Source organism: Morone saxatilis, unplaced genomic scaffold (genome assembly GCF_004916995.1).
Source record: "Morone saxatilis isolate NCDOM2014 unplaced genomic scaffold, NCSU_SB_2.0 Contig18, whole genome shotgun sequence".
Lineage (NCBI taxonomy): Eukaryota > Metazoa > Chordata > Actinopteri > Moronidae > Morone > Morone saxatilis.
The window spans coordinates 12,711,840-12,734,928 of NW_023339740.1; the positions used below are offsets into that span (position 1 = coordinate 12,711,840).

Below are 23,089 nucleotides of genomic sequence, written 5' to 3' on the forward strand. Positions count from 1 at the left end.
AACGAGAGAGATAGGGTACCGTAAGAACCCCCTTGTTTAGCAGAAAAATCTATTTTGGACTGTTTGTGTAAACTCTTACTCCTGTCTACTGCGCGAACATCCAGTATGGGAAAACTCCGGGTGAATGAGTCCAATCAGTAACTAAGGGGAGGGGCTTAGCGAAGGTCGTAATTTCTAAATTGAGACAATGTGCAAAGGGCATGTTAATTTTTTGGTTCCTATAATAACACGATAAAGAAGATTCATTAATGGCTTGTGGTGTTTATTTTTATTTTCTTCAGATCTGCCCAACGCTCACCGGCTTGCAGTGGATGGGTGTCCAGAAACCTGTTATGGACCAGTTATACTGCCAATAAAAAGAACAGATTAATGTTGCCAGACTTGATGGTTCCTTCCAAATGCTGTCATGCAGGGCCTGGACACCACATGCTGGTGCTGCTCAATACTGGGGGGGTTGGTTGTCACACACACACACGCACACACACAACACACACACAACACAAAGCTGTCACACTTAGTCAAAATGAAGCTTTCAGAAATTGCTCTAGAACATCCTCCTGATTTCACCTTTAACCTGCAACACACACACAGAAGTGCGCACACACAATCGTACACATTTGGGCAATGTCTGGCAGTCAGGCTCCCCTGTTGCGCTCCTGTTTGCAGTCAGTGATGACAGGCAGAGTAGTTTGGCATAGATGGTCACTGACCTCTGACTGTTTCTTCACTCCAATTTCTCCCCCTCTTGTCATCTTTCTTCCCTCTGTCGCTCTCTTTCTCCATCTTGCTCTATTTCTATTTTGAAAGATAGCTTCTGCGCTATCTATGAATTATTTACAGCCAGTGTCTCGGTCGCTTTGTGTCGCTATTTCTGTTCCGGTGTTTATTTTACATCCTGTCCCCTCCTGCCTTGTTTAGCAAATGTCCGTTTTTTTCCTCCCTTCTTCCCTCTTGAAACTTCATCCCCCCTCAGCTCCCCCAAACAAAACCTGGCCTCTCATCTTACCAGCAGAGCAGAGACAGACCATCTGTATTTATATATTTAGTTTTGTCCTGCAGGAATATGTGTGCTTTTGAGTATTTGAGGTGGATGAAGAAAGGATATTTTCTTAAGAAATGTCTCTGCCTCCTTGTGTTTTTTTGTGTACTCCTTCCTCTCTTTCAAAGACTTAGCCTACTTAAGTGGAGGAATGTTTCCGATCTGAGCATTGTTGGCATGGGGGAAAATGAGAAGCAGATGCTGGATCCATATGCTGGGCCTGTCTCCTCTTTCTGGCACACAAACACACTGCCCAGAATACGTCCAGGAGTGGGTGGGGGCAAAGTCAGTCTGGGAGGGACAAACTCAAACTCGCATCTGGTTGTGTGTGAGTGCACAAAAAAGAGAAAATGTGGGTGTTTAAATGCACCAGAAACTTTATTTAAAGCCATGTTAACAAACAAATGAAGGGTGTGGTGGATGTGGTGGGATTTAACAGGAAGTGGCTGATGGGGGCAGAGGATAGATACCCTTTAAACATAGACTACAGGCAGTCTAAACACTGTGACACGCAATCACATTGTCATGTGTACTCCGTGTTCAGTGGACTTTGACCAGTTTAAGGAGCAAGGAACGCAAATGAAAGGCGTTTATGCGAGTGTGTGTGGCAGAGTGAGGGTGTCAGTCATGGGATGATGAGTCAGAGGTCAGTTGCTCAGCATCGGTCGAACTTGATTGAAAAAATTAAAACAACATTGCATTGCATTTTTATGTAAGTCACATGCAGTTTGGTAAGGATTTGCAGACCAGATGCTCCACAGATTCTAAAGTATTTTGTTGTTACTATTATAATTACTATTGTTACTAATTTTTTATTTTTTTTCAAGAGATCTAACTTACAATCATAAAACCAGCATAAAAACCATGGCCATATGTAAACAAATCTTAAGGCAGACTGCCAACAATCAACCAACAAAAATAACAGAGTCATAACAAACATCACATGGTAAAGCTTTAAAATCTCCAAGGGGATTGAAAGAATTTAGCTTGAGAGCTGTTTGCAATTTGTTCCATTTAAAAGGTGCACAGTACCCTAATCTGGTCCAAGATTAGTGTGTGTGTAGTGTATTTAAATGATAGCTTTTTTGTCAATAAGAAAACCCCCTACGATTTTGCCATACAATAAGAAGAGAGGTTTATGTTGTGAGGGTTGTGAATGTTATTAGGTGGGGCTAAGTCTGGTCAAATTATGATGTGCTGAAAATAAATTAAAGTTCTCCTTCCTCCTACTGTGGCTTTGCTGATTCTCTCTGCCTGCTTCCTTTAGGAAACTCTACTGGACAGATGGGGACACCATCAACATCGCCAACACAGACGGCAGCAACCGCAGCGTCCTCTTCACCAACCAGAAAGGACCTGTTGGTGAGTGACGTACTCTCCGTCTTTCTGTGACTGCAAGAGATACAGCACACCCTTGTGACAGGGGAGGTCATTACACATCAGTATCAACGTCTTTGTTTTCGGGGTGCCTGGATAGCTCACTTAGTAGAGCTGGCGCCCCATGTACGTACCACGGCTGAGTCCTTCTGTAGGGTTTGAATCAGACCCGTGGCCCTTTGCTGTGTGTCATGCCCGCTCTCTCTCTCTTTCTGACATCCTTTCCTGTCAATTAAAGGCAATCATAGCCCAAAAATATATTAAGAATAACATCTTTGTTTTCTAGGTCTCTCCATTGACTTTGACACTGAGCAGCTGTACTGGATCAGCTCCGGAAACAGCACCATCAACCGCTGTAAACTGGACGGCTCTGGACTGGAAGTGCTTGAGGGAGCAAAGGGCAAGCTCACCAAGGCTACTGCCCTGGCCATCATGGGTAGGTCTACAAAAAAAACTGTGGCTAGTGATGTATGTAGAGATACTACAGCCATGTATGTGTGTGCCTTTAAATGTTTTTGAGTTGAGGGTTGAGCCATCCTGTTGTGTGTTGTGTCCTTTAGGAGAGAAGTTATGGTGGGCAGACCAAGGAACTGACCAGATAGGGACCTGCGACAAGAAGGACGGTGGCAGCTGGAAAGTCCTGAGGAACAGCACGTCCCCCATGATGCACATGAAAATCTACAATGAAACTGTGCAGAAAGGTGCAGGGCCGGCTGCCGACTTTTTCTAAACTTACGCAACATTTGTTTTGGTTGAATTACGTAGCAAAGATATAGAAATAAGAGGAAAATTTGTCCCTGTCTCATCCAAGATCTGTTTTGCTTGCTGTGTGTAGCCTGTTTATCTATGCCAAAGCACATCTGTTTATGTCTCTGTAACTCCTCTTTGATTTGTTTTGTGTATTTGTTCTCGTGCTTTTGTGTTCCCAGGCACCAATCTCTGCAGTAATAACAATGGAGACTGTTCCCAGCTGTGTCTCCCCACCTCCCCAACCACCAGAGCCTGCATGTGCACTGCAGGATACAGCCTGCGCACAGGCCAGCAGTCTTGTGAGGGTACGACATACACATAATGCATTCTTCATTTAGCCAAACATGAATTAAGGAATTGATGAAAACGATAAATGTGTGATGAAAAACAAACTTCTCAAAGGCTGAAAAAGGGGATTTTATTTGTTTGCTATAGGTGTTGGCTCTTTCCTTCTGTACTCTGTGCATGAAGGCATACGTGGTATTCCTTTGGACCCATCAGATAAGTCTGATGCGCTGGTACCAGTGTCAGGCACATCCCTGGCTGTTGGCATAGATTTTCACGCCGGTAAGTCTTCTTACAACATTTCTTTTTCTCAAATGCTCGATAAGAATTACCCCAGCATGAACGAATTTGTTCTGTGTCTTTGATGCAGCTGCAATAACAGGGTAATTTGCTATTGCATTTAGCATGTGTTATTGTGTAAGCAAATAGGAATGTTCTGTTCGGTCCAACTCTTATATGTTTCACTTTTTTTCACAGACAATGACACTATCTACTGGGTGGACATGGGCCTGAGCACCATTAGCAGGGCCAAGAGAGACCAGACCTGGAGAGAGGACGTGGTCACTAATGGCATCGGCAGAGTGGAGGGTATCGCTGTCGACTGGATAGCAGGTGAGAGACAAAATGGTGGAATTCAAACAGTATCAATCCTGCACACTGATAAACTGTGGCTCTCTGTAAGTAAATCTATCTTCTTTGCACACACAGTCACTGTTACCACACAGTAGGAAGGAAGAAGTAGGGGAAACTATTGTTCTAAGTGCGAAAACAGGAAAGAGATACCCAAAGAACAGGCACAGAAGAGAAATAATAAAGAAACACCTAAAAAAATTCTTAGATTAATTAATGTCACTATAATTGTCAAAAGGAGGTCAGATAGGATAAATATATGCATCACTATACATGCACCAAAGGTTCTGCTAGAGCATCATAGTTTCTCCCCTATCCTCTACAGGAAACATCTACTGGACAGATCAAGGCTTTGATGTGATAGAGGTGGCCAGACTGAACGGCTCCTTCCGCTATGTGGTGATCTCCCAGGGCCTGGACAAGCCTCGCGCCATCACTGTCCATCCTGAGAAAGGGTGAGAGGAAACAACACAGGGTCCAGCTCCAATTACTACTGTAGCGGTCTTTAGCTTCTGCTTCTGTAATCTCTCACATTATTAATTAGTGAGGAAGTTATCTCTTCGTTTTGCTCTGTTTGTGTGTGTGTGTGTGTAGCTACCTGTTCTGGACAGAGTGGGGCCAGTATCCGCGTATTGAACGGTCTCGTCTGGATGGCTCTCAGAGGGCTGTCCTGGTCAATGTCAGTATCAGCTGGCCCAACGGCATCTCCATTGACTACGAGGTGCAGTATAACAGACCAATCTTGCATTTATATCACTATGTTACAGTGCAGACAGTGGACGTTGCATCACAACATTATCTTGAACATTACTGTGTGTGTGCTCGTAGGAGAGTCTGCTGTACTGGTGTGATGCTAGGACGGACAAGATTGAGCGTATCAACCTAGAGACTGGAGAGAACAGGGAAGTGGTGCTGGCCAACAACAACATGGACATGTTCTCTGTGTCTGTGTTTGAGAGTTACATCTATTGGAGTGACAGGTCAGACATAGTCTTACTTTTGGATTATTTGTGAGTGATATTCACCCACAGTCATGATATTTTTCCTCATCTGCAAGCTTTAGAATCTGTTTAATTTTTTAATTTTGTCTGTGTGCTTTAAACTAGGACACATGCTAATGGCTCCATAAAGAGAGGTAGCAAGGACAACGCCACAGACTCTGTGTCTCTGAGGACTGGTATTGGGGTGCAGCTCAAAGATATTAAGGTTTTCAACAGGGCCAGGCAGCAAGGTAAACACAGAGGTGTTGAGCAGTGTTCAAGGAATTTGTATTTCAATGAAATTAATAGTTTTGTTACAGTGCGCTTTTTGTGCAATCTCATTTTTTTAATTTGTGAAATTGAATTGTAGTTGATTTCATTTCATGGATTTCATGTCTGTGTACAGGAACAAACGTGTGCAAAGACAACAATGGCGGGTGCCAGCAGCTTTGTCTTTTCCGTGGCAACGGACAGCGTACATGTGCCTGTGCCCATGGCATGCTAGCTGAAGACGGCCGCAGCTGCCGAGACTATGATGGCTACCTGCTCTACTCAGAGCGCACTATACTAAAGAGCGTCCACCTGTCAGATGAAAACAACCTGAATGCGCCCATTAAACCATTTGAGGACCCCGAGCACATGAAGAACGTCATTGCACTCACTTTTGATTACAGAGGGGGTGGTGGAAAGGGAGCTAACCGTATCTTCTTCAGTGACATCCACTTTGGCAACATCCAGCGGATCAGTGACGACGGATCTGACCGCAGGACTGTGGTAGAGAGTGAGTAATCCCACATAAGTTTGTGTAAACCTCTTTTTAAATATACCCTATTGTCCTTTAACAATCAACCTGCACCCAGTTCTTATATCCCAGTTTATCTTTAGTATATTCCCCATTGTTGGTATTGGGTCTGTCGTTACTCAACTATTTTGTGAATAACAAAGAAAGTTAGTTGTAAACATTAGATCCCACACTGAGAACTCTTCCTGGGATGAAACGGCTTGAGTTCCCCAAAACACTAAACATCATGATCTAAACACAACCAGGAAGCTTTTATTATGAAGTTGTAACCAAACTAGAAGCAAAGGGAAGACCTTATTTATTGGAGGTTTGAGAACACAGTGTATGCAAACATAAACAGGCCTACAGATAGACTTTCATTCACCTTATCTCAGCACAACAAAACACAGGTGCACTGTTAATGTTTTACCAGAGTGCCTTTTACTTTAAGCTGTTTTACAAGCAATGCATGGTTCAGGATTGTTTGTCCCACAGTCCCTGTGGAGCCGCAACTCCCAGGGTTACCGGTTTGATCTTCTCATACAATATCCAGACTACCAGTTAAAGAGGAAAAGATGTTGAATATTGTCCACTTTTGTAAGTGCTGTTGTTTTACCTTGGTAAGAAGACTTTCCTCATGACGGTAATGGTTATATCCATTTCTTTCATGATTCTGTCAGCAAAGTAACTGGGCTTGTAATTGTTTTACCGTGATTCCTAGTTGTCTTAGTGTTTGTCAGGTGTTTAGTTACATCAAAATAGTAGTTGATAATAATACAGTCAGCCAGCAGTCATAGACACTGCCACGCTGGCTCTTTGTCGCCCCCTCTTGAACAGCTTCAGTAAATCTTGTCTGAACTTTTGGGACATCAGTACATAGAGGATGGGGTTCATCACTGTAGAGGAGGTCGCCATGAGGCGTGCAAACACACTGAAGAGGCCGTAACGTGGCGAGGCACCAGTGGCGCCTGAGCTTTTATCCGCCAGTAATGCCAGCGTCAGGCCATAGGATGGCAGCCAGCACAGCGTAAAAGCCAGCACCAGCATGGCTGACGTCTTGGTCACTTTACTCTGGTAGCGCTCCACTTGGGGGGCCCTGCCGGTATGCCGACTCCCCCACAGGAACATGTAGATCCTGGCGTATGCCAATGCAATGGTGACCAGTGGAAGCAAGAAGGCCACAAGAAAGTGAAACAATCCATAGATCAGCTGGTCTCGGTGGGACAGGAAAGCAAAGCAAGAGAGGCCATCAGGGGCTCGACGTTGGGATCCCACGAAGCGAAAAACCAGCTGTGGTGCAGCCAGGCTGCAGGCTGGAACCCAGATGAGTGCAGCAGCTATGGACACCCGGCGATGGGAGAGGAGGCTGTAGGCTCTGGCAGGCTTCACTACAGTCAGATAGCGAGACACAGCCAGCGTTGCCAATGTGAAGGCGCTTGCTGAGGAGCAGGCTGATCCCAAGAAGCCCACCAGACGACACATGAAGTCCCCAAAAGGCCATCGCTGCATGGCTATGGCAACAGTGTGGAAGGGAAGCATGGAGAGCAAAAGCAGGTCTGCAGAACTCAGAGCCAGCAGGAGGACGTCTGTTCCTGTCCCTGTCATGGAGCTTTGAGGAGACTGTCCAATATGTCCTACCCCTCTTCTCCGCCTCCCACACAGGATCACCATCACCATGGTGTGTCCGCTAACTCCCAGCACCAGAATCAGCACGTCTAATATCGGGACTAGGACCTGCTCCACGTTGCCCTGCCCAGTGTCACTGCTGTTCCCCAGCAGATCCTCTGAACCTGTAGAGTTGCACAGCGGCATCCTGTCTTCATTTATGGAGGTGTCTTCCGGTCATACTGCTGCTGTTAAAACACAAACACTGTTTGGTTGGGTCAGATATGCTCAAGCTGGTCATAAAACTACTGATAAAACATGTGGGAATGATTACTCATACGGCGTGTCAATAGCTGCTTACTCAGAAATAACAGCACACAGATTTCCAGTCAAAGGTTGATGGTAAGTTTTACCAATAAAAATGAGTGAAGATCAATAGTAAATAAATGACTAAATGCATATAAACACATTACATACATTTATGTCCTTTCTGACATTGTGAAAATGACACTCCTAAAATTGTCCTTTAAACACATCCAGCCATTGACCATTTTCAAAGTTGAGTTCAAGCTTCCAATGTTCTATATGGGAATCAAACCATTCCAGTCCTTGCAATCAACCTACCTCTGATTGGCTGAGGAGGGGGTAAAGAGAGTGAAATAACACCAGACCCCTCCGTTGAATTCAAGACACTCCTGATTTCTTAGCTGCTGGGGGTTTTCATCCCTCCCCCTGGACTCTTGTTAAGAGCACCCAACTGTTGAGAGCTAAATGCTGTAGACTGTGTGATTTCCTGTCACCTCAGAGCAGGCGACTACTCCACATGACATCTCAATCAGGCCAGCGCTCAACAATCCACAATCAGCGTCACTCCTGCCTCCAAGGAACAGATCTCCAGAGAAACACAATTCGAGCAGAAAAGGGAAAAGAAAGGCGAATAGCTCGACGGTAAGAGAGGATGAAACAAGTAAACGGCAGGTGAACTCTGGACTGATTATCACAGAGCAGACCAGAGAAGGGCCGGCCTGCTCTCTGTGGGAGGGCCTAATGAAGCCAAACAGTTTTTCCCAGGGTCCAGTGTTTCTGTTCATTTTTTTCAAAGGATCTGTACATTTTCTAATGTTGTCCCTGCACACACAGACGCTATGCAGAACATACACAGATATGGTATATACACGGACAGAGGCAGAGTGAAATTCTGTTTGCCTTCAGAAATCAGAGAAATTATTGGCTGCCAGTCTGATAGCAAACACTGAACTGCTAACACACCTACTGCAGATAACTGCCATATAACACTATCAGTGTTAGACTAGCTAAGCTCAAGAGCTATAAATTAAGCTCATCTGTATTATTGTGAACTACAAGCGAAAATGTACAGAAACCCAGATAGGCTTAGGTCAACAACGTGAAGAAAAACAGAACTGAAAACCAAGAATTTGAGTAGAAAGTGCTGCAGAGTAGAGATTTACAATTCATTAACAGCACTAAGGAAAGAGGAAATAGTGGTAAATGGTTTTGATGTTGCTCCTCATTGATTTTCAGGGCATTGATTTATGAGTACGAGAAGCGAAGAGGAGTTGTTTTTTTGCATTGCATGCCTTTGCTCTCCTCTCCAGTTACTTTGCTTCATTCACATGCTCCTAGAACGAGCCAGACAAATGTTGATTCATGTCCACAGCGTTGCACTGGAGATGTTGAGGTGTAGTGTTAAGTATCCCACCTGGTGGCGAACCTCACTGATCCTCTGGCCCGAGCTGTGATACAGTGAGATCATATCCAGCCCTGGAAAAGGCCACTGTGATCATTAGAGCCTCACTGTTCCATTGCAGTAACAGTAACAAGGAGGCAACTATTACCAATTATTTGGCATTGGAGAGATCTGACGCGTGGTTGTTTTCAAATGTACTCTTCCTGAAGTACATCATATATGTGTGTGTATGAACTGTTTCTCACCAACAGAGCATTTATTCTCTATCTGCTGCCACAGAACTTTGTGTTCCTCCATTTTGGCTGACTCTTGTCTGTCCTCTGGCCTCTGTGCAGGCAAGGAGCTCACAACCTCTTCCTCTTTTAAGGAGAAAAAAAATGACTTTATTTCTCATCTGTTGATGAGGTAGTGTAATGGAAAGTTATACGCTTGCCGGCAACTGTTATTGTGACCTTTTTAGTGAGCTATTTGTTGGATAAAAGCCTTGAATCACACTGTGTTCTTGGTCATTAATACCAAGCTGTCATGTCCTTAGCCCTGACTCTGTGCTGCCACACAGCAGCCTGCCAGCACTGTGCTGCTGCCAGACAGTCCACACTTGGCCTTTTAACATAGCAATGGGATTGACGTGCTTCCCCCCCCCCATACTTTTCTCTTCTGTCTACACACCTCTTTGTGGTTTAATGTCTCTTTGTTCTTTTCCACTGTTCTCTGTATTTATCTCCATCTTTCTTTTCCCCCTCTTCTTTCTATTCTTTCATTCTTTTTCAGATGTTGGCTCTGTGGAGGGCTTGGCCTACCACAGGGGTTGGGATATGCTGTACTGGACCAGCTACACTACCTCAACTATCACCCGCCACACCGTGGATCAGAGTCGATGGGGCGCCGTTGACAGGCACACCGTGGTCACCATGTCAGGAGATGACCACCCCAGAGCCTTTGTACTTGATGAGTGTCAGAGGTTAGAGCTAATAATTTAAATTTATATCACACCTCTTTGCATTCAAAACTAAATTATGTTAAAAAAATAAACAATATTTGTATTCTCTCCTACAGCCTCATGTTTTGGACCAACTGGAATGAGCAGTCTCCCAGTATCATGCGTGCCACACTGACTGGTGCCAATGTCCTTGTGATCATTGGCAATGACATCCGAACCCCTAACGGCCTGGCCATAGACCACCGTGCTGAAAAACTTTATTTCTCTGACGCCACACTAGACAAGATAGAACGCTGCGAGTACGACGGCACCCGGCGCTACGTGAGTGACATACGCCCTCACGTGGACAGACACACACAGTTAACATCATGCTGCATAATGAAAATATTTGTACTGCAGTATGATTATAATGTGGGGTTTCCTAATAAACAGATGTTGCAAGGCTTGGAGTGTATGAATTGTCGTTGTGCTTCCCCCTGCAGGTGGTGTTGAAGAATGAGCCGGTGCATCCGTTTGGCCTGGCTGTGTATGGGGACTACATCTTCTGGACTGACTGGGTGAGGAGGGCGGTGCTTCGGGCTGACAAATACACTGGAGGAGACATGAAGGTGCTGCGTGCTGACATACCTCAGCAGCCAATGGGAATCGTCGCTGTGGCCAACGACACCAATAGCTGTGAGTTTTTACACAGAGTGAATGTGCGTGTGTCATTATTGTTCTTTATAGTAACGCTGTGACAGGAAGTGTTCCTTTAATCTTTATCACAGTGCAGTTTTTTATGTGAGACTGTATTTTGTGATTTTGTAAATTGGTCATCACATTGGTGCAAAAATAAAGGTCCATCATAATAACAATAAGTCTATTTATAACAACAATAATAAAATCATATGTATAAATGTATAGCTAAATCCCAGGCAGTTAATGTAATCTCATATTCCACTAATATGCAACTAAACCATCCATACGGCACATATCTAGTACACTAATATCTTGACATTTCAATACTGCACAGATTACCATTCCTTTGTGAAATCATCAGTGTAGTAATGCCGTTACAAATCAAACTAATTAACTGAAAATATAGGCTTTTGGGAAGCAAGTCTTGTACTTAAACACCCAAGATGAGCTCTATATTACCACCAACACACTTACACAAGCTGAATTGCAGTTCTTCACTTTTGTCTATACATCTCCACCTCTTTCTCCAACTCATCTCGTCCTACATCTTCCATTGTCTGCGTACTTTAAAATCCTTGCAGCAATTTTTCCCTCTACCATATCGTCTGCCATCTTCTCCCTCAAGTTGCCTCATTCAGTAAACTCTCTCGCGCTCCAATACCCACAGTGACCCTACAAGCCGAGAGCCTGTGGTAATAGCTGCAAATCCCATTTAGGTTGAGTCACATTGAATTATGCATTCAGCGGAGGCAGAGCCATTGCCACATTCATGCAAGCGTATCTGCCTGTCTGCTGATGTGGATGCACAAGTATGTGTGTGTGGGGGGGGTTGTGTTTGCCTGTGTGACACTTGTTCGTGTGCGTGTATGTGTTAATATGTGCGGGTTTGTGTGGCTAACCTTCCCTAACTTTCTTTATCTCTGCGCAGGTGAATTTTCTCTGTGCCGTGTTAACAATGGAGGGTGTCAGGACCTGTGTTTGCTGACTTCTGAGGGAAGGGTCAACTGCAGTTGCCGTGGTGACAGGAAGCTTTTGGAGGACAACACATGCATAGGTAATACACGACAGGGAATCATAAACACATAAGATTGGCTTAAAAACCTTTGCTGAGATGCCAGATATAAAGATATAAAGAAAACAAGTTCTGCACACTATTTTAAGATATACATATATTTTAATAAAGTATTTTTCAATAAATCTGCAGATCCTGGTTTGCAGAAGGTCTTTTGCATGCAGACCATAATGTTATAAAGCTACAAGCAAAGACTGAGATCAGGCTTTGAATGTATTTGAATGAGCACTGAAAATATTCCATGCTGCATGTCTCAGGGGAAGACACTTCCTAAGTGTATTTTTCTGTCTTTGTCTCACAGCCCTCAACACTACATGTAACAACATTGATGAGTTTGAGTGTGGAAATGGAGACTGTGTTAACTACACCCTGACTTGTGATGGCATGGCCCACTGCAAGGACAAGTCTGATGAGAAACAGTCCTATTGTGGTGAGTGGAGCCTTTTTTCTCTCTCAAAAACACTTCCAGCCATATTTTCGCTGTTGACATTTGTAATTTGATCATTTCCTGTCTGGTTCTCAGCCAACCGTGTGTGTAAGAAGGGCTACAGGCGGTGTGTGAATGGCCGCTGTGTGGGGCATAGCTTTTGGTGCAACGGGCAGGATAACTGTGGAGACAATTCTGATGAAGTCTTCTGTAACAGTGAGTCGAGTCCTCTGATTAAACACACAGTTATATATTTTAAAATGATGTTCTAATTAAACACTTTCTCTTGATTTTGTGTTTGCCAGCCACACTCTGCTCAGCTGATCAGTTCCAGTGCAGAGACGGAGGCTGCATCTCTAACTCCAGCAAGTGTAACCAGAAAGTGGACTGCGAGGATGCTAGTGATGAGACGAACTGCAGTAAGTTCAAATGATCAGGTTCAGTCAGAATAACTACATTTAAATGAAAAACGCCAACACTTTCTCCCAGGCAACAGTATAATGTAGTCCTGCTCTCTTTGTTAAGCTGCCACGGATTGTTCCAGTTACTTCCATCTGGGAGTGAAGGGAGTGACATTTCAGAAGTGCGAGTTCACCACACTCTGCTTTGCCCCTTCGTGGCAGTGTGATGGAGCTAATGACTGTGGAGACTTCTCTGATGAAAGAAATTGCCCAGGTATTTTTATCATTCTCTGAAATACACATATTTTCTCACAGTCTGAATAGATGCAGTATCCAAGGAAAAAGTTAAATTATATTTTCATAGATGGATTAGAGCAAAAAGTCTAATTTGGATTATTCCAAATGGAACAAAAACGAATGTTTTCATCCATTAAATTGTGGTTTTGGAGGAAGTTCTCCTTAAAGTCTGCAACATAAATTAAATTTGTATTTTTCTCTCCATGCTGGCTTGACCCCGTAATGTTTTCTTCTCTAACTTGCCACTTTTGTGTCACACTGCTAGGGAGTGGGAAAACAAAGTGTCCTACGCCCTACTTTGCCTGTCCTAGCGGACGTTGTATCCCCATGAGCTGGACATGTGATAAGGAGAATGACTGTGAGAACGGTGCAGACGAGGCTCACTGTGGTAAGTTTACATACTAGAACCTAAACTAGCTGCAACACTAAGTGCAACAGACCATTACTTTGTTTTGGCGCTTGTTTTTTCACTTTATACATTCTTTCTGGACCTCTAGACAAATTCTGCTTGGCCTCTCAGTTTGAGTGTGGGAACCACCGCTGCATTCCCAACCGCTGGGTGTGTGACGGGGCCGACGACTGTGGTGACAGCAGTGACGAGGACAGCAAGTGCAGTAAGTGTTGGGAGCAAACCTTTTAGTGAATACAAGAACCATTTGTGCTAACATTTGTGACACCAAAAATATTTTGACAGCATTAGAATCTGTGTAAAAATATGTGTAAATATATATATTAATAATATAATATAATAATATTACATTCTCAAACATGGAGGAATCCCCTCATTTATAAGGACAGCAGACATTAATCAGCATTTCTGCAAATATGCCAGTGGTAGCCAGCGGTAGCCAGCTGGCTAATTTTCAACTGCAGTCCTTTGGTGAGATGTTTTTAACCTGTAAAGTAATACAATTTACAGAACAATGACAGTTAGACGCCATAGAGACAGCAACAGCAATGAAACAAGTAATTCTTCAAGACAGATCACAAGCCATGCAGAGCAACAGAAGACAGCATCAGTACAATAATACAACAGCAACAAGCACATAAAGCCTTGCAAGCAGCATGAAGCAACAAAACACAGCCATGCAGAGCCATAATAAACAGCAGTCATCAATAAAAATGCAATACTCATTATAGTGATATACAATTGTAAGACACAACTCTAGAAGAACATACCAGATTCTTAATAAAAGGTTAGTAGCTATTCCATACATACCCAAGCCATGAGAAGCTGGCCGCCTAGCAACGGGCAAAGGACATGGTACAAGTTAGCAGCATGTTAGCCAGTAATACAGTAGCTAATGTTAATATTGTGTATTGTATTTTAGCTCGAGCTTTAGTATGTATGCATGTCATCTCTTTTGCAAGATAATTCTGTTGGTGAGTACTGCACAATACTCAAGTGCAATATGGACTGAAATATTGGCATGTTTGCAAAGACTTTTAATAGCTTAAAATAATCACTCTTATGTTATTGACAGTAACTTTCCTATTCTGCCTCTGAAACATTTTTTTAAAATTATCTGTTTCCAGAGTTCACATCATATTCACAAATATTCAGGGCAAAGAAAGGCATCACAATAATCTTCAATAACCTCTTTCCATCACAGAGACAAAAACCTGCAGTCCCGAGGCGTTCCAGTGTCCTGGATCACATATGTGTATCCCTCAGGGTTGGAAGTGTGACGGAGACAAAGACTGTCCTGACGGGGCTGACGAGAGTGTCAAAGCTGGCTGTGGTAAGTGCAGGCTGCGGGTATAAAACATTTTAATAACGCAGATAAAGAAAAACATAAAACCACACTGCACCTGTAGAGGTATACAAGTTATTTATATCATTCACTCACCAAATTTTTTTTTATGTATCAGTATTCAACAACACGTGCAGCAGCAATGAGTTCATGTGCCAGAACCGACAGTGTATCCCCAAGCACTTTGTGTGTGACCATGACAACGACTGCAGTGACGGCTCTGACGAGTCCCAGGAGTGTGGTGAGTGGAACCATGACCTCTTATCCCTGATGGGGCGATTTTAAAAAGCTCTTTCCTCCTCGCTCGATTTCACTATTGTGCTGTTTCTTCTTGTTTTTTTCGCTGCAGAATATCCGACATGTGGAGCCAATGAGTTCCGCTGTGCCAACGGGCGCTGCCTCATCCAGAGTTCATGGGAGTGTGATGGAGACTTTGACTGCCATGACCACTCAGATGAAGCCCCCAAGAACCCACACTGCACTGGGCAAGGTTAGAGCCACACAGCCACTCCAGAAACACTTTACTTTTTACTAATTAATTCAGTGCATTAATTGACATCAGTGTAATTTAAATATGCCAGATTTAGCCACATCTCTGTAGCCTTTGTGTATTTTATTGTAAAAAAAATTAAATGTAGCCAAACAACATTATAGCACATACAGCATTAACAGGAGATGGAGAAGGCACATCCAATTAAAGTGCCTGTGTTAATGCACGTAAAAGTGAATATGACCCCAACTTATTATATTTTGGCAACTGGAAAGCAACAGTTCAGGGGTCTGAAATAATATCAGCTGCACTGGTTGACATAGTCTCTTCATTTGTTTCTCATTTCCTTTCATGGAACAGAGAAGAAATGCAACGATACGGCTTATGCCTGCAACAATGGAAACTGTGTCAATGAGACACTGCTCTGTGACCATAAGGACGACTGCGGCGATGGCTCAGATGAGCTGAACTGCTTTATCAACGAGTGCCTGAACAACAAACTGAGTGGCTGCTCCCAGCTCTGTGAAGACCTTAAAATAGGCTTTAAGGTAAGCAAACACCATGGAATTCAGACCTGCGATCTCCGGTAATAGACATGTAAACATAAGCAGCATGCATTGTTGCTTTACCTGCTCCGTGCTTTGCCTCCTCACAGTGCAGATGCCACCCCGGCTTCCGTCTGAAAGACGATGGGAAGACGTGTGTCGACATAGATGAGTGCACGACCACCTATCCCTGCACGCAGCGTTGCATCAACACACACGGCAGCTTCCACTGTTTGTGTGTGGAGGGTTTCCAGCTTAGCCCTGAAAACCCTACCATATGCAAATCCACCTCAGGTAAGAAACATGACAAGATTAATAACTTTCAGGAAGTGTTTATAGTAAATCCACTCACATATGACGTATCCCTCCCTGCAGATGAGGAACCTTTCCTGATCTTTGCCAACCGTTACTATCTGAGGAAGCTGAATTTAGATGGCTCCAACTACACACTGCTCAAACAGGTGAGCCCTGCAGATACAGTATGTCCTTTTGAAGTTCTTAGAAATCCTGTACAACTATCCTGCAGGGATTTATGGCTGGCCCAGACTAATGCAGCTCCCTGTGCTTTGACAGGGCTTGAACAATGCTGTGGCTCTGGACTTCGACTATCGCCAGCAGATGATTTATTGGACAGATGTGACCACCCAAGGCAGCATGATCCGACGCATGCGCATAAACGGCAGCGATGTTCAGGTCAGTGCGGCAGCAGGGTCTTGTCTAAGGATAGCAGACAGGGAAATGTGCTGATAATACCTTCTTAGTCTTAACATAAAACCGGCATTTAAAATGATTAATTAATCTTCATTTGTATGCATGAAAGTGCAGCGAAGACCCAGGAAAAATAATTAACTTCCTCTCTGTAAGGCACAGTTTCAGAAAGTATACACTGCTTGCTCATTTGTTAGGTCCTTCATCGCACATCACTCAGCAACCCAGATGGTCTGGCAGTCGACTGGGTAGGAGGAAACCTGTACTGGTGCGATAAGGGACGGGACACTATCGAGGTGTCAAAGCTGAATGGAGCGTACCGAACAGTTCTGGTCAACAGCGGCCTGAGGGAGCCACGTGCTGTGGCTGTGGACGTACGTTATGGGTAAGAGTGACTTTCTATAACTTTGAAGAACTGGGTCAAAAAGTGGAAGCAAAGATTTTTTTGAGCAGAGAACGTTTTTTTTCATTCTGTTTGGATGGCCGATGGGTGCATTTCATATACATGAATTCATGTACTCTTTAGTTAAACTGCCTAACTGCCTTGTTTGTCAGTTACTGTATATTAGATTGTACGTGATTTTGTGTATTTGAAACTCATTGTTTTCATAAAAGATTTGTTATGGATAAACCTAACTAATACATCACTTCCCTGACAGGTACTTATACTGGTCAGACTGGGGTGACAGTCCGCACATAGGGAGGATCGGGATGGATGGCACCAACAGGAGTGTCATTGTAGAGGATAAGATCACCTGGCCCAATGGCCTGACGCTGGACTTTGTCAATGACCGCATTTACTGGGCCGATGCTCGAGAGGACTACATCGCATTTGCCAGCCTGGATGGAACCAACAGACACACAAGTAATTGCACACACAAACCCAATAGGACTGTGTTTGAGCACCTTTCCACTTGTTGTTACTGACTTCTTTGTCTTTATGCCTGTGCCTCTGTAGTTCTGGTTCAGGATATCCCCCACATCTTTGCTATGACTCTGTTTGAGGAGTACATCTACTGGACGGACTGGGAAACAAAGTCCATCAACAGAGCTCATAAAACACTAGGAATCAACAAGACCGTGCTGATCAGCACCTTACACAGACCGATGGACGTCCACATTTATCACCCGTACCGACAACCTGAAGGTAATACCAAGTCACCTGTAACCCACAGTCATCCATGTCCAGGTCCCTGTTTGATCTACTCCTAATCCTACTTGTATATATTTCCTTGTTCTTCAGTGGCCAACCACCCGTGCCAAATCAACAATGGAGGCTGCAGTAACCTGTGTCTGCTCTCACCTGGAGGAGGCTACAAGTGTGCCTGCCCCACTAACTTCTATCTAGCAGCTGATGGCAAACAGTGCTTGTCCAACTGCACTGCAAGTCAGGTGAGCCTGTGTGAGGCTATTGTTTTAGATATTTGCCTGTATTAACACATTATCAAAATTAAAAATGTCTCTTCTCTCCCTTCAGTTTGTCTGCAAAAATGACAAGTGCATTCCATTTTGGTGGAAGTGTGACACTGAAGATGATTGTGGGGACCGCTCAGATGAACCTGCACATTGCCGTGAGTGATGATTTTAGCCTGACTACATTAAGACTTAATAATATGTCACTGTTGCTGTATATTGTTTTGTTTGTTCTGGTTAATAATGTGCTGTGTTTTGTCTCTGTAGCTGAGTTTAAGTGCAGACCAGGTCAGTTCCAATGTGGTACAGGCATCTGCACCAACCCAGCCTACATCTGTGATGGAGACAATGACTGCCAAGACAACTCTGATGAGGCCAACTGCGGTAAACACACACCTACACATACTTGCAACATTTAAATATTTTTATTAGGTGTACCTATAATAACCTGTATCTTCTGTTTTTCCAGACATCCATGTGTGCCTGCCAAGTCAGTTTAAATGTACCCACCCAAGTCGATGCATCCCTGGCATCTTCCGTTGCAATGGACAGGACAACTGTGGAGAGGGAGAGGATGAGAAGGACTGTCGTGAGTCTAATTGCCCTTCTAGTTCCCATAGGCCCTCTGTTATTTGTCAAGTTTTGCCCTGCTAGTGGTAGCGCTTACAGTATGTCTGTTCATTTATCTGAACAACACTTCGGTCCAGAGCAAGACATGTCTACAACTTTAAGCATGACTCCACCAGATGAACCCTACTGTTTGTAGTGACCTCTTCACCTTCCCTCTTTGCTTCCCTTAAGCCACAGTGTCCACTTCCACATACTGTATTTCAAAATTTAATGAGCAGATAGGACATTGCTAAACACTTTCACACTCCCCAGAGGATCTCTGTCCATTTTGACCTTTCCTTTAGCGACCCCCTTAGGCCAAATGATGTTGCATAATGTAATTGCCATGACATTTGCTGAGCACATTCATCCTCCACAGAGGGAGATTACATGAACTATGCTGTCGTGCCATCCCAAGGTCAAAATTGATATTTTAGCACCTTTAACTGCAAGGCTGTGAGAATAGCAAAAATCACTATGCTATTTTGTTATGAATGTTGCAGTGGGCCACTAGCAGGACTTTAGCATTGTAATCATTTTAACATGTGAAAGTTGGGATTAGGTAGCAAGTCTGTTGCATCTGTCTGTGTCCTGTGTAGCGGAAGTGACATGCGCCCCCAACCAGTTCCAGTGTGCCATCACTAAGCGCTGCATCCCACGGGTGTGGGTGTGTGACAGGGACAATGACTGTGTGGATGGATCTGATGAGCCTGCCAACTGCAGTAAGACACAACTCATTATTACAGTGCAAATATTTCTCAAGAAATAAGTCTCCTCTACAGCAGGACTTGACTGATCATATCAAGTGGATGTCGGTTATATAGATAAAAAAATACATATATGGAGAATATTACAGCAGTGTTTGGAGTTTAAAAATGATACAGCCACAACAGAACTGACTGCAGGAGAGTGTTGATGTTCACTTAATGCATCATTATTCAGCTGTTCATTATTCATTCGTTTTCAATATTAATAATAACACTATTATCTATTTGTTATCTGTTAATTATGTTACAGAAACAGTGAGTGAATAATCCCATGCCCAGTGCCGAAGTGTCTAATCCATTAAATCCTCTCTATTGCAGCTCAAATGACTTGTGGTGTGGATGAGTTCCGCTGCAAGGACTCGGGGCGCTGCATCCCAGCACGCTGGAAGTGTGACGGAGAGGATGACTGCGGAGACGCTTCAGATGAACCCAAGGAAGAGTGTGGTAAGGACGAAGTGGTAGATGAACAAAAAAAGGGCGGGACGTTGGCAGTGGGGCCATGCTTGTACTCACTGCGTCTGTTTGGTGCTCAGACGAACGAACATGTGAGCCGTACCAGTTCCGCTGTAAGAACAACCGCTGCGTGCCTGGACGCTGGCAGTGTGACTACGACAATGACTGTGGGGACAACTCTGATGAAGACAAGTGTGGTAGGTTCCCTCTGCCTTTTCTACAGCCACATCCACAGCTCATTGTCTGTATGAAAACAGTGATTTATAACATGATATGAGCTCTACTGTAAGCAGACTGTTGAGATGCTACAGGTTCTAGTGGTAAGCAATGTATCACCTTTCACTGTGTCTTTGTCTGTTATATTTACTCAACCACACGCATGGTTGAGACTTTGATTTCTTTTCACGTTAATTAGTTGTGTGGCCATTTGCACATCTCACATCATCTCATGTCTATTTTTCATTTCACACTGGCCTGTTGATGTGAGCCAGAGGTAGGTGTTTTCACAGTTTCAGCTCAACCATCCACAACCTCAGCTACCCAGTCCTCTGTGTACCCCCAGCTTGTTTCTTTTTGTTGTGTGAACCTTTTCCTTCCCTTTTCAATCCCACTAGCTCTTCTGCTACATATAGTACAGAATGTTGTACCATCCCCACCTCAGTGCCCCATGAATCAATATTGTGATATGAATGATCAACCTTATTTTTTATTCATGTGTGTCTGGCTCTCAACAAAGCACCCTGTGTTATTTTTGCAGTCTGCTCTATTCCCACCTTTCTCTTCTCTTCCCTTAAGCCTCTCCTTGCTCCTTGCCTCTGCTCTATGTTCCTGCTCAATTATCTTCTCTCGCCCTCCTAAGCTGTCTGCTCTCTGTCCTCAGTGCCTCGTCAGTGTTCAGAGAGTGAGTTTGCCTGTACAAATGGCCGTTGCATCGCCGGGCGCTGGAAGTGCGACGGAGACCACGACTGCGCTGATGGTTCGGATGAGGTATATCTCAACCATTTCCTTCCTCATTAACATTCTGCTTTGAAATTTGACATACCAGGGGCACTAACGAATTTTTTTTTATTTGCTTTTGTCCAGAATGGCTGTGATGTGAAGTGTGACAGTGATCAGTTCCAGTGCAAAAATGGCCATTGCATCCCCATCCGCTGGCGCTGTGATGCTGATGCTGACTGTGTGGATGGCAGTGATGAGGAGACATGCGACAGTGGTAGTAAGAAACAGACACAAATGTTCTCCCGGATGTTTAGCCAAACTATCACAATGCTGAAGAGTGGAGGCCTCTGAGTTCTCCAGGATCATTCCTGCCCCTTTCCTCCTGCCCTCTCCCTCCACCAACTGAATTTTTTATTTACTGTTATTTATGTGGTATCTCATACCCTTTAAGTGTCTGCTTCTGTATGTGTTGTTTTCTCGGTCTCCTGTATCACTGTCTTGAGAATTCTTCTTATAATCCAATACACTTTTCAAATACATAGGATTAATGCTAGTATATCTAGTAACATTATTATTATTATTATTATCGTGTTTCAGTGGGTAGACACTGCCCCCTGGATGAGTTCCAGTGCAACAACACTCTTTGTAAACCCCTGGGCTGGAAGTGTGACGGCGAGGATGACTGTGGCGACAACTCAGATGAGAATCCAGAAGAGTGCGGTGAGGGTCACTGCGTTTCACATGTAGCCAGTGTTCCTGAACACCATCGGACACTTTAAGTAAATACGGTCTTCTCTCTTCCATAATGTTTATGTCCTTCTGTCCCGTAGTTAAATTCCAGTGTCCACCCATGAGACAGTTCCGCTGTCATAATGATCGAGTGTGTCTACCGGTGTCAAAACGCTGTGATGGCGTCAACAACTGTGGGGACAACAGTGATGAAGCAAACTGCCGTGAGTTTTATTAACTAACTAACTCACATCAACAATTCAAGAACGTATTTTATCAGAATAGGGTGGGATTCTAAATCATGGACTGGGCTGATATTTGCATGTCAGTGTAATGACCTCTCTGCGAACCATATACTTCTCCCACAGTGCCTCCTTCACCACCAATATGTCAAAAGGATGAGTTCCAGTGCTCTAACGGCCGTTGCATCAGCACTGTCCTCCGCTGCAACTACTACAACGACTGCGAGGACTATGGTTCTGATGAAATCCACTGCAATAAGAAAGGTATGTTGTGTCACTGTATAGTTTCCTTAATGACATTCTGTGGGGTCATCAATGTGAACGCATGCTACTCGTTTCTGTGCTCGCAGACACGGTGCTGAATGACTGCCGCAGTAACAGGACAGTGTGTGGAGACGGAGATGAAGCTCATTGTGTGGTGAACGGCACCGACTCTTTCTGCTCCTGCAAACCTGGCTTCCAATCTAATGGACGGAACAGATGTGAAGGTAGAAATTTCTTTGCCCTTGCCCAATTTTGCACATTTTATGTTGTGGCTAAAATCTGCTCTTGAGGATTTTAAAACTATGTGCAATGGGTATCGTGTTGTCTTTGTGTGTTTCACAGATAAAAACGAGTGTAAGCAGTTTGGAGTGTGTTCCCACATCTGCAACAACACTAAGGGATCCCACAAGTGCAGCTGCCACAAGTACTTCACCAGAATCAATGAGACCTGCAAGGCTGATGGTGAGCTCTTCTACCATAAGTGACACTTGTTAGCTTTCCAAGCTTATGTTTATCTAGTTTTTCACGTCTCTTGTCCCTACTACAATCATCTGCACCCCCAGCTCCGAGACAAGTGCTTTACATCGCTGATGACAGTGAGATCCGCAGCCTGGACCCTTCCATGCCAAACTGGCGCTATGAGCAGATCTTCCAGGGTGACGCCAACGTGCGCATTGATGCCATGGACCTTCATGTGAAGACAAACCGCATTTACTGGACAAACTGGCACACAGGACGCATTTCTTCCTATGATTTGCCTTCTTCCTCCTCCTCCCCCAATAGCAACCGTAACCGACGCCAGAGTGACTCAAGGGTTACAAACGTAGAGGTAAATGTGTATATGTTTGCTTGTACCTTTGCATGCATATGATGTAAAAATAAACAAGACAGGCAAAGCATATGTGTGCAATTTTGGAGGGTCTTAGTGCTGTTTTTCTCTGCCTCTGTGTTCAGATCCCTGATCTGAAGATGCCCCGTGGCATTGCAGTGGACTGGGTGGCAGGGAACTTGTACTGGACTGACTCTGGAAGAGACGTCATTGAGGTGGCCCAGATAAGTGGAGGACGCCACCGCAAAACTCTCATCTCCGGCATGATCGATGAGCCTTACGCCATTGTAGTCGACCCCCAGAGAGGGTGAGCGGATCTTGTACAAAATCACTAGTATGCAAATAGAGATTTAATTGCGATAACAGCAGTGATAAAT

General features: G+C 44.1%; 1 protein-coding gene across 1 annotated transcript in view; it reads left to right on the top strand.

Moving 5' to 3' along the window:
* LOC118328620 (low-density lipoprotein receptor-related protein 1-like) overlaps nucleotides 1-23,089 on the top strand; it is a gene marked incomplete in the record, with an annotated part of 88,024 nt that overhangs the window by 59,973 nt on the left and 4,962 nt on the right. The window contains 51 exon segments of the mRNA XM_035662445.1: nucleotides 241-308; nucleotides 311-360; nucleotides 363-393; nucleotides 396-453; nucleotides 2,307-2,401; nucleotides 2,703-2,852; nucleotides 2,977-3,117; nucleotides 3,346-3,471; nucleotides 3,602-3,733; nucleotides 3,929-4,063; nucleotides 4,407-4,536; nucleotides 4,676-4,802; nucleotides 4,910-5,061; nucleotides 5,188-5,312; nucleotides 5,468-5,842; nucleotides 9,927-10,116; nucleotides 10,212-10,416; nucleotides 10,578-10,770; nucleotides 11,702-11,827; nucleotides 12,147-12,275; nucleotides 12,369-12,488; nucleotides 12,578-12,691; nucleotides 12,798-12,947; nucleotides 13,236-13,358; nucleotides 13,468-13,584; nucleotides 14,584-14,712; nucleotides 14,843-14,965; nucleotides 15,074-15,214; nucleotides 15,575-15,762; nucleotides 15,870-16,053; nucleotides 16,135-16,220; nucleotides 16,333-16,452; nucleotides 16,665-16,852; nucleotides 17,127-17,332; nucleotides 17,426-17,614; nucleotides 17,711-17,859; nucleotides 17,945-18,038; nucleotides 18,148-18,264; nucleotides 18,350-18,469; nucleotides 19,089-19,211; nucleotides 19,575-19,700; nucleotides 19,790-19,906; nucleotides 20,590-20,696; nucleotides 20,793-20,925; nucleotides 21,246-21,368; nucleotides 21,479-21,601; nucleotides 21,746-21,883; nucleotides 21,970-22,107; nucleotides 22,226-22,345; nucleotides 22,447-22,712; nucleotides 22,838-23,019. Of these exon segments, the coding sequence (XP_035518338.1) occupies nucleotides 241-308; nucleotides 311-360; nucleotides 363-393; nucleotides 396-453; nucleotides 2,307-2,401; nucleotides 2,703-2,852; nucleotides 2,977-3,117; nucleotides 3,346-3,471; nucleotides 3,602-3,733; nucleotides 3,929-4,063; nucleotides 4,407-4,536; nucleotides 4,676-4,802; nucleotides 4,910-5,061; nucleotides 5,188-5,312; nucleotides 5,468-5,842; nucleotides 9,927-10,116; nucleotides 10,212-10,416; nucleotides 10,578-10,770; nucleotides 11,702-11,827; nucleotides 12,147-12,275; nucleotides 12,369-12,488; nucleotides 12,578-12,691; nucleotides 12,798-12,947; nucleotides 13,236-13,358; nucleotides 13,468-13,584; nucleotides 14,584-14,712; nucleotides 14,843-14,965; nucleotides 15,074-15,214; nucleotides 15,575-15,762; nucleotides 15,870-16,053; nucleotides 16,135-16,220; nucleotides 16,333-16,452; nucleotides 16,665-16,852; nucleotides 17,127-17,332; nucleotides 17,426-17,614; nucleotides 17,711-17,859; nucleotides 17,945-18,038; nucleotides 18,148-18,264; nucleotides 18,350-18,469; nucleotides 19,089-19,211; nucleotides 19,575-19,700; nucleotides 19,790-19,906; nucleotides 20,590-20,696; nucleotides 20,793-20,925; nucleotides 21,246-21,368; nucleotides 21,479-21,601; nucleotides 21,746-21,883; nucleotides 21,970-22,107; nucleotides 22,226-22,345; nucleotides 22,447-22,712; nucleotides 22,838-23,019 (7,092 nt within the window).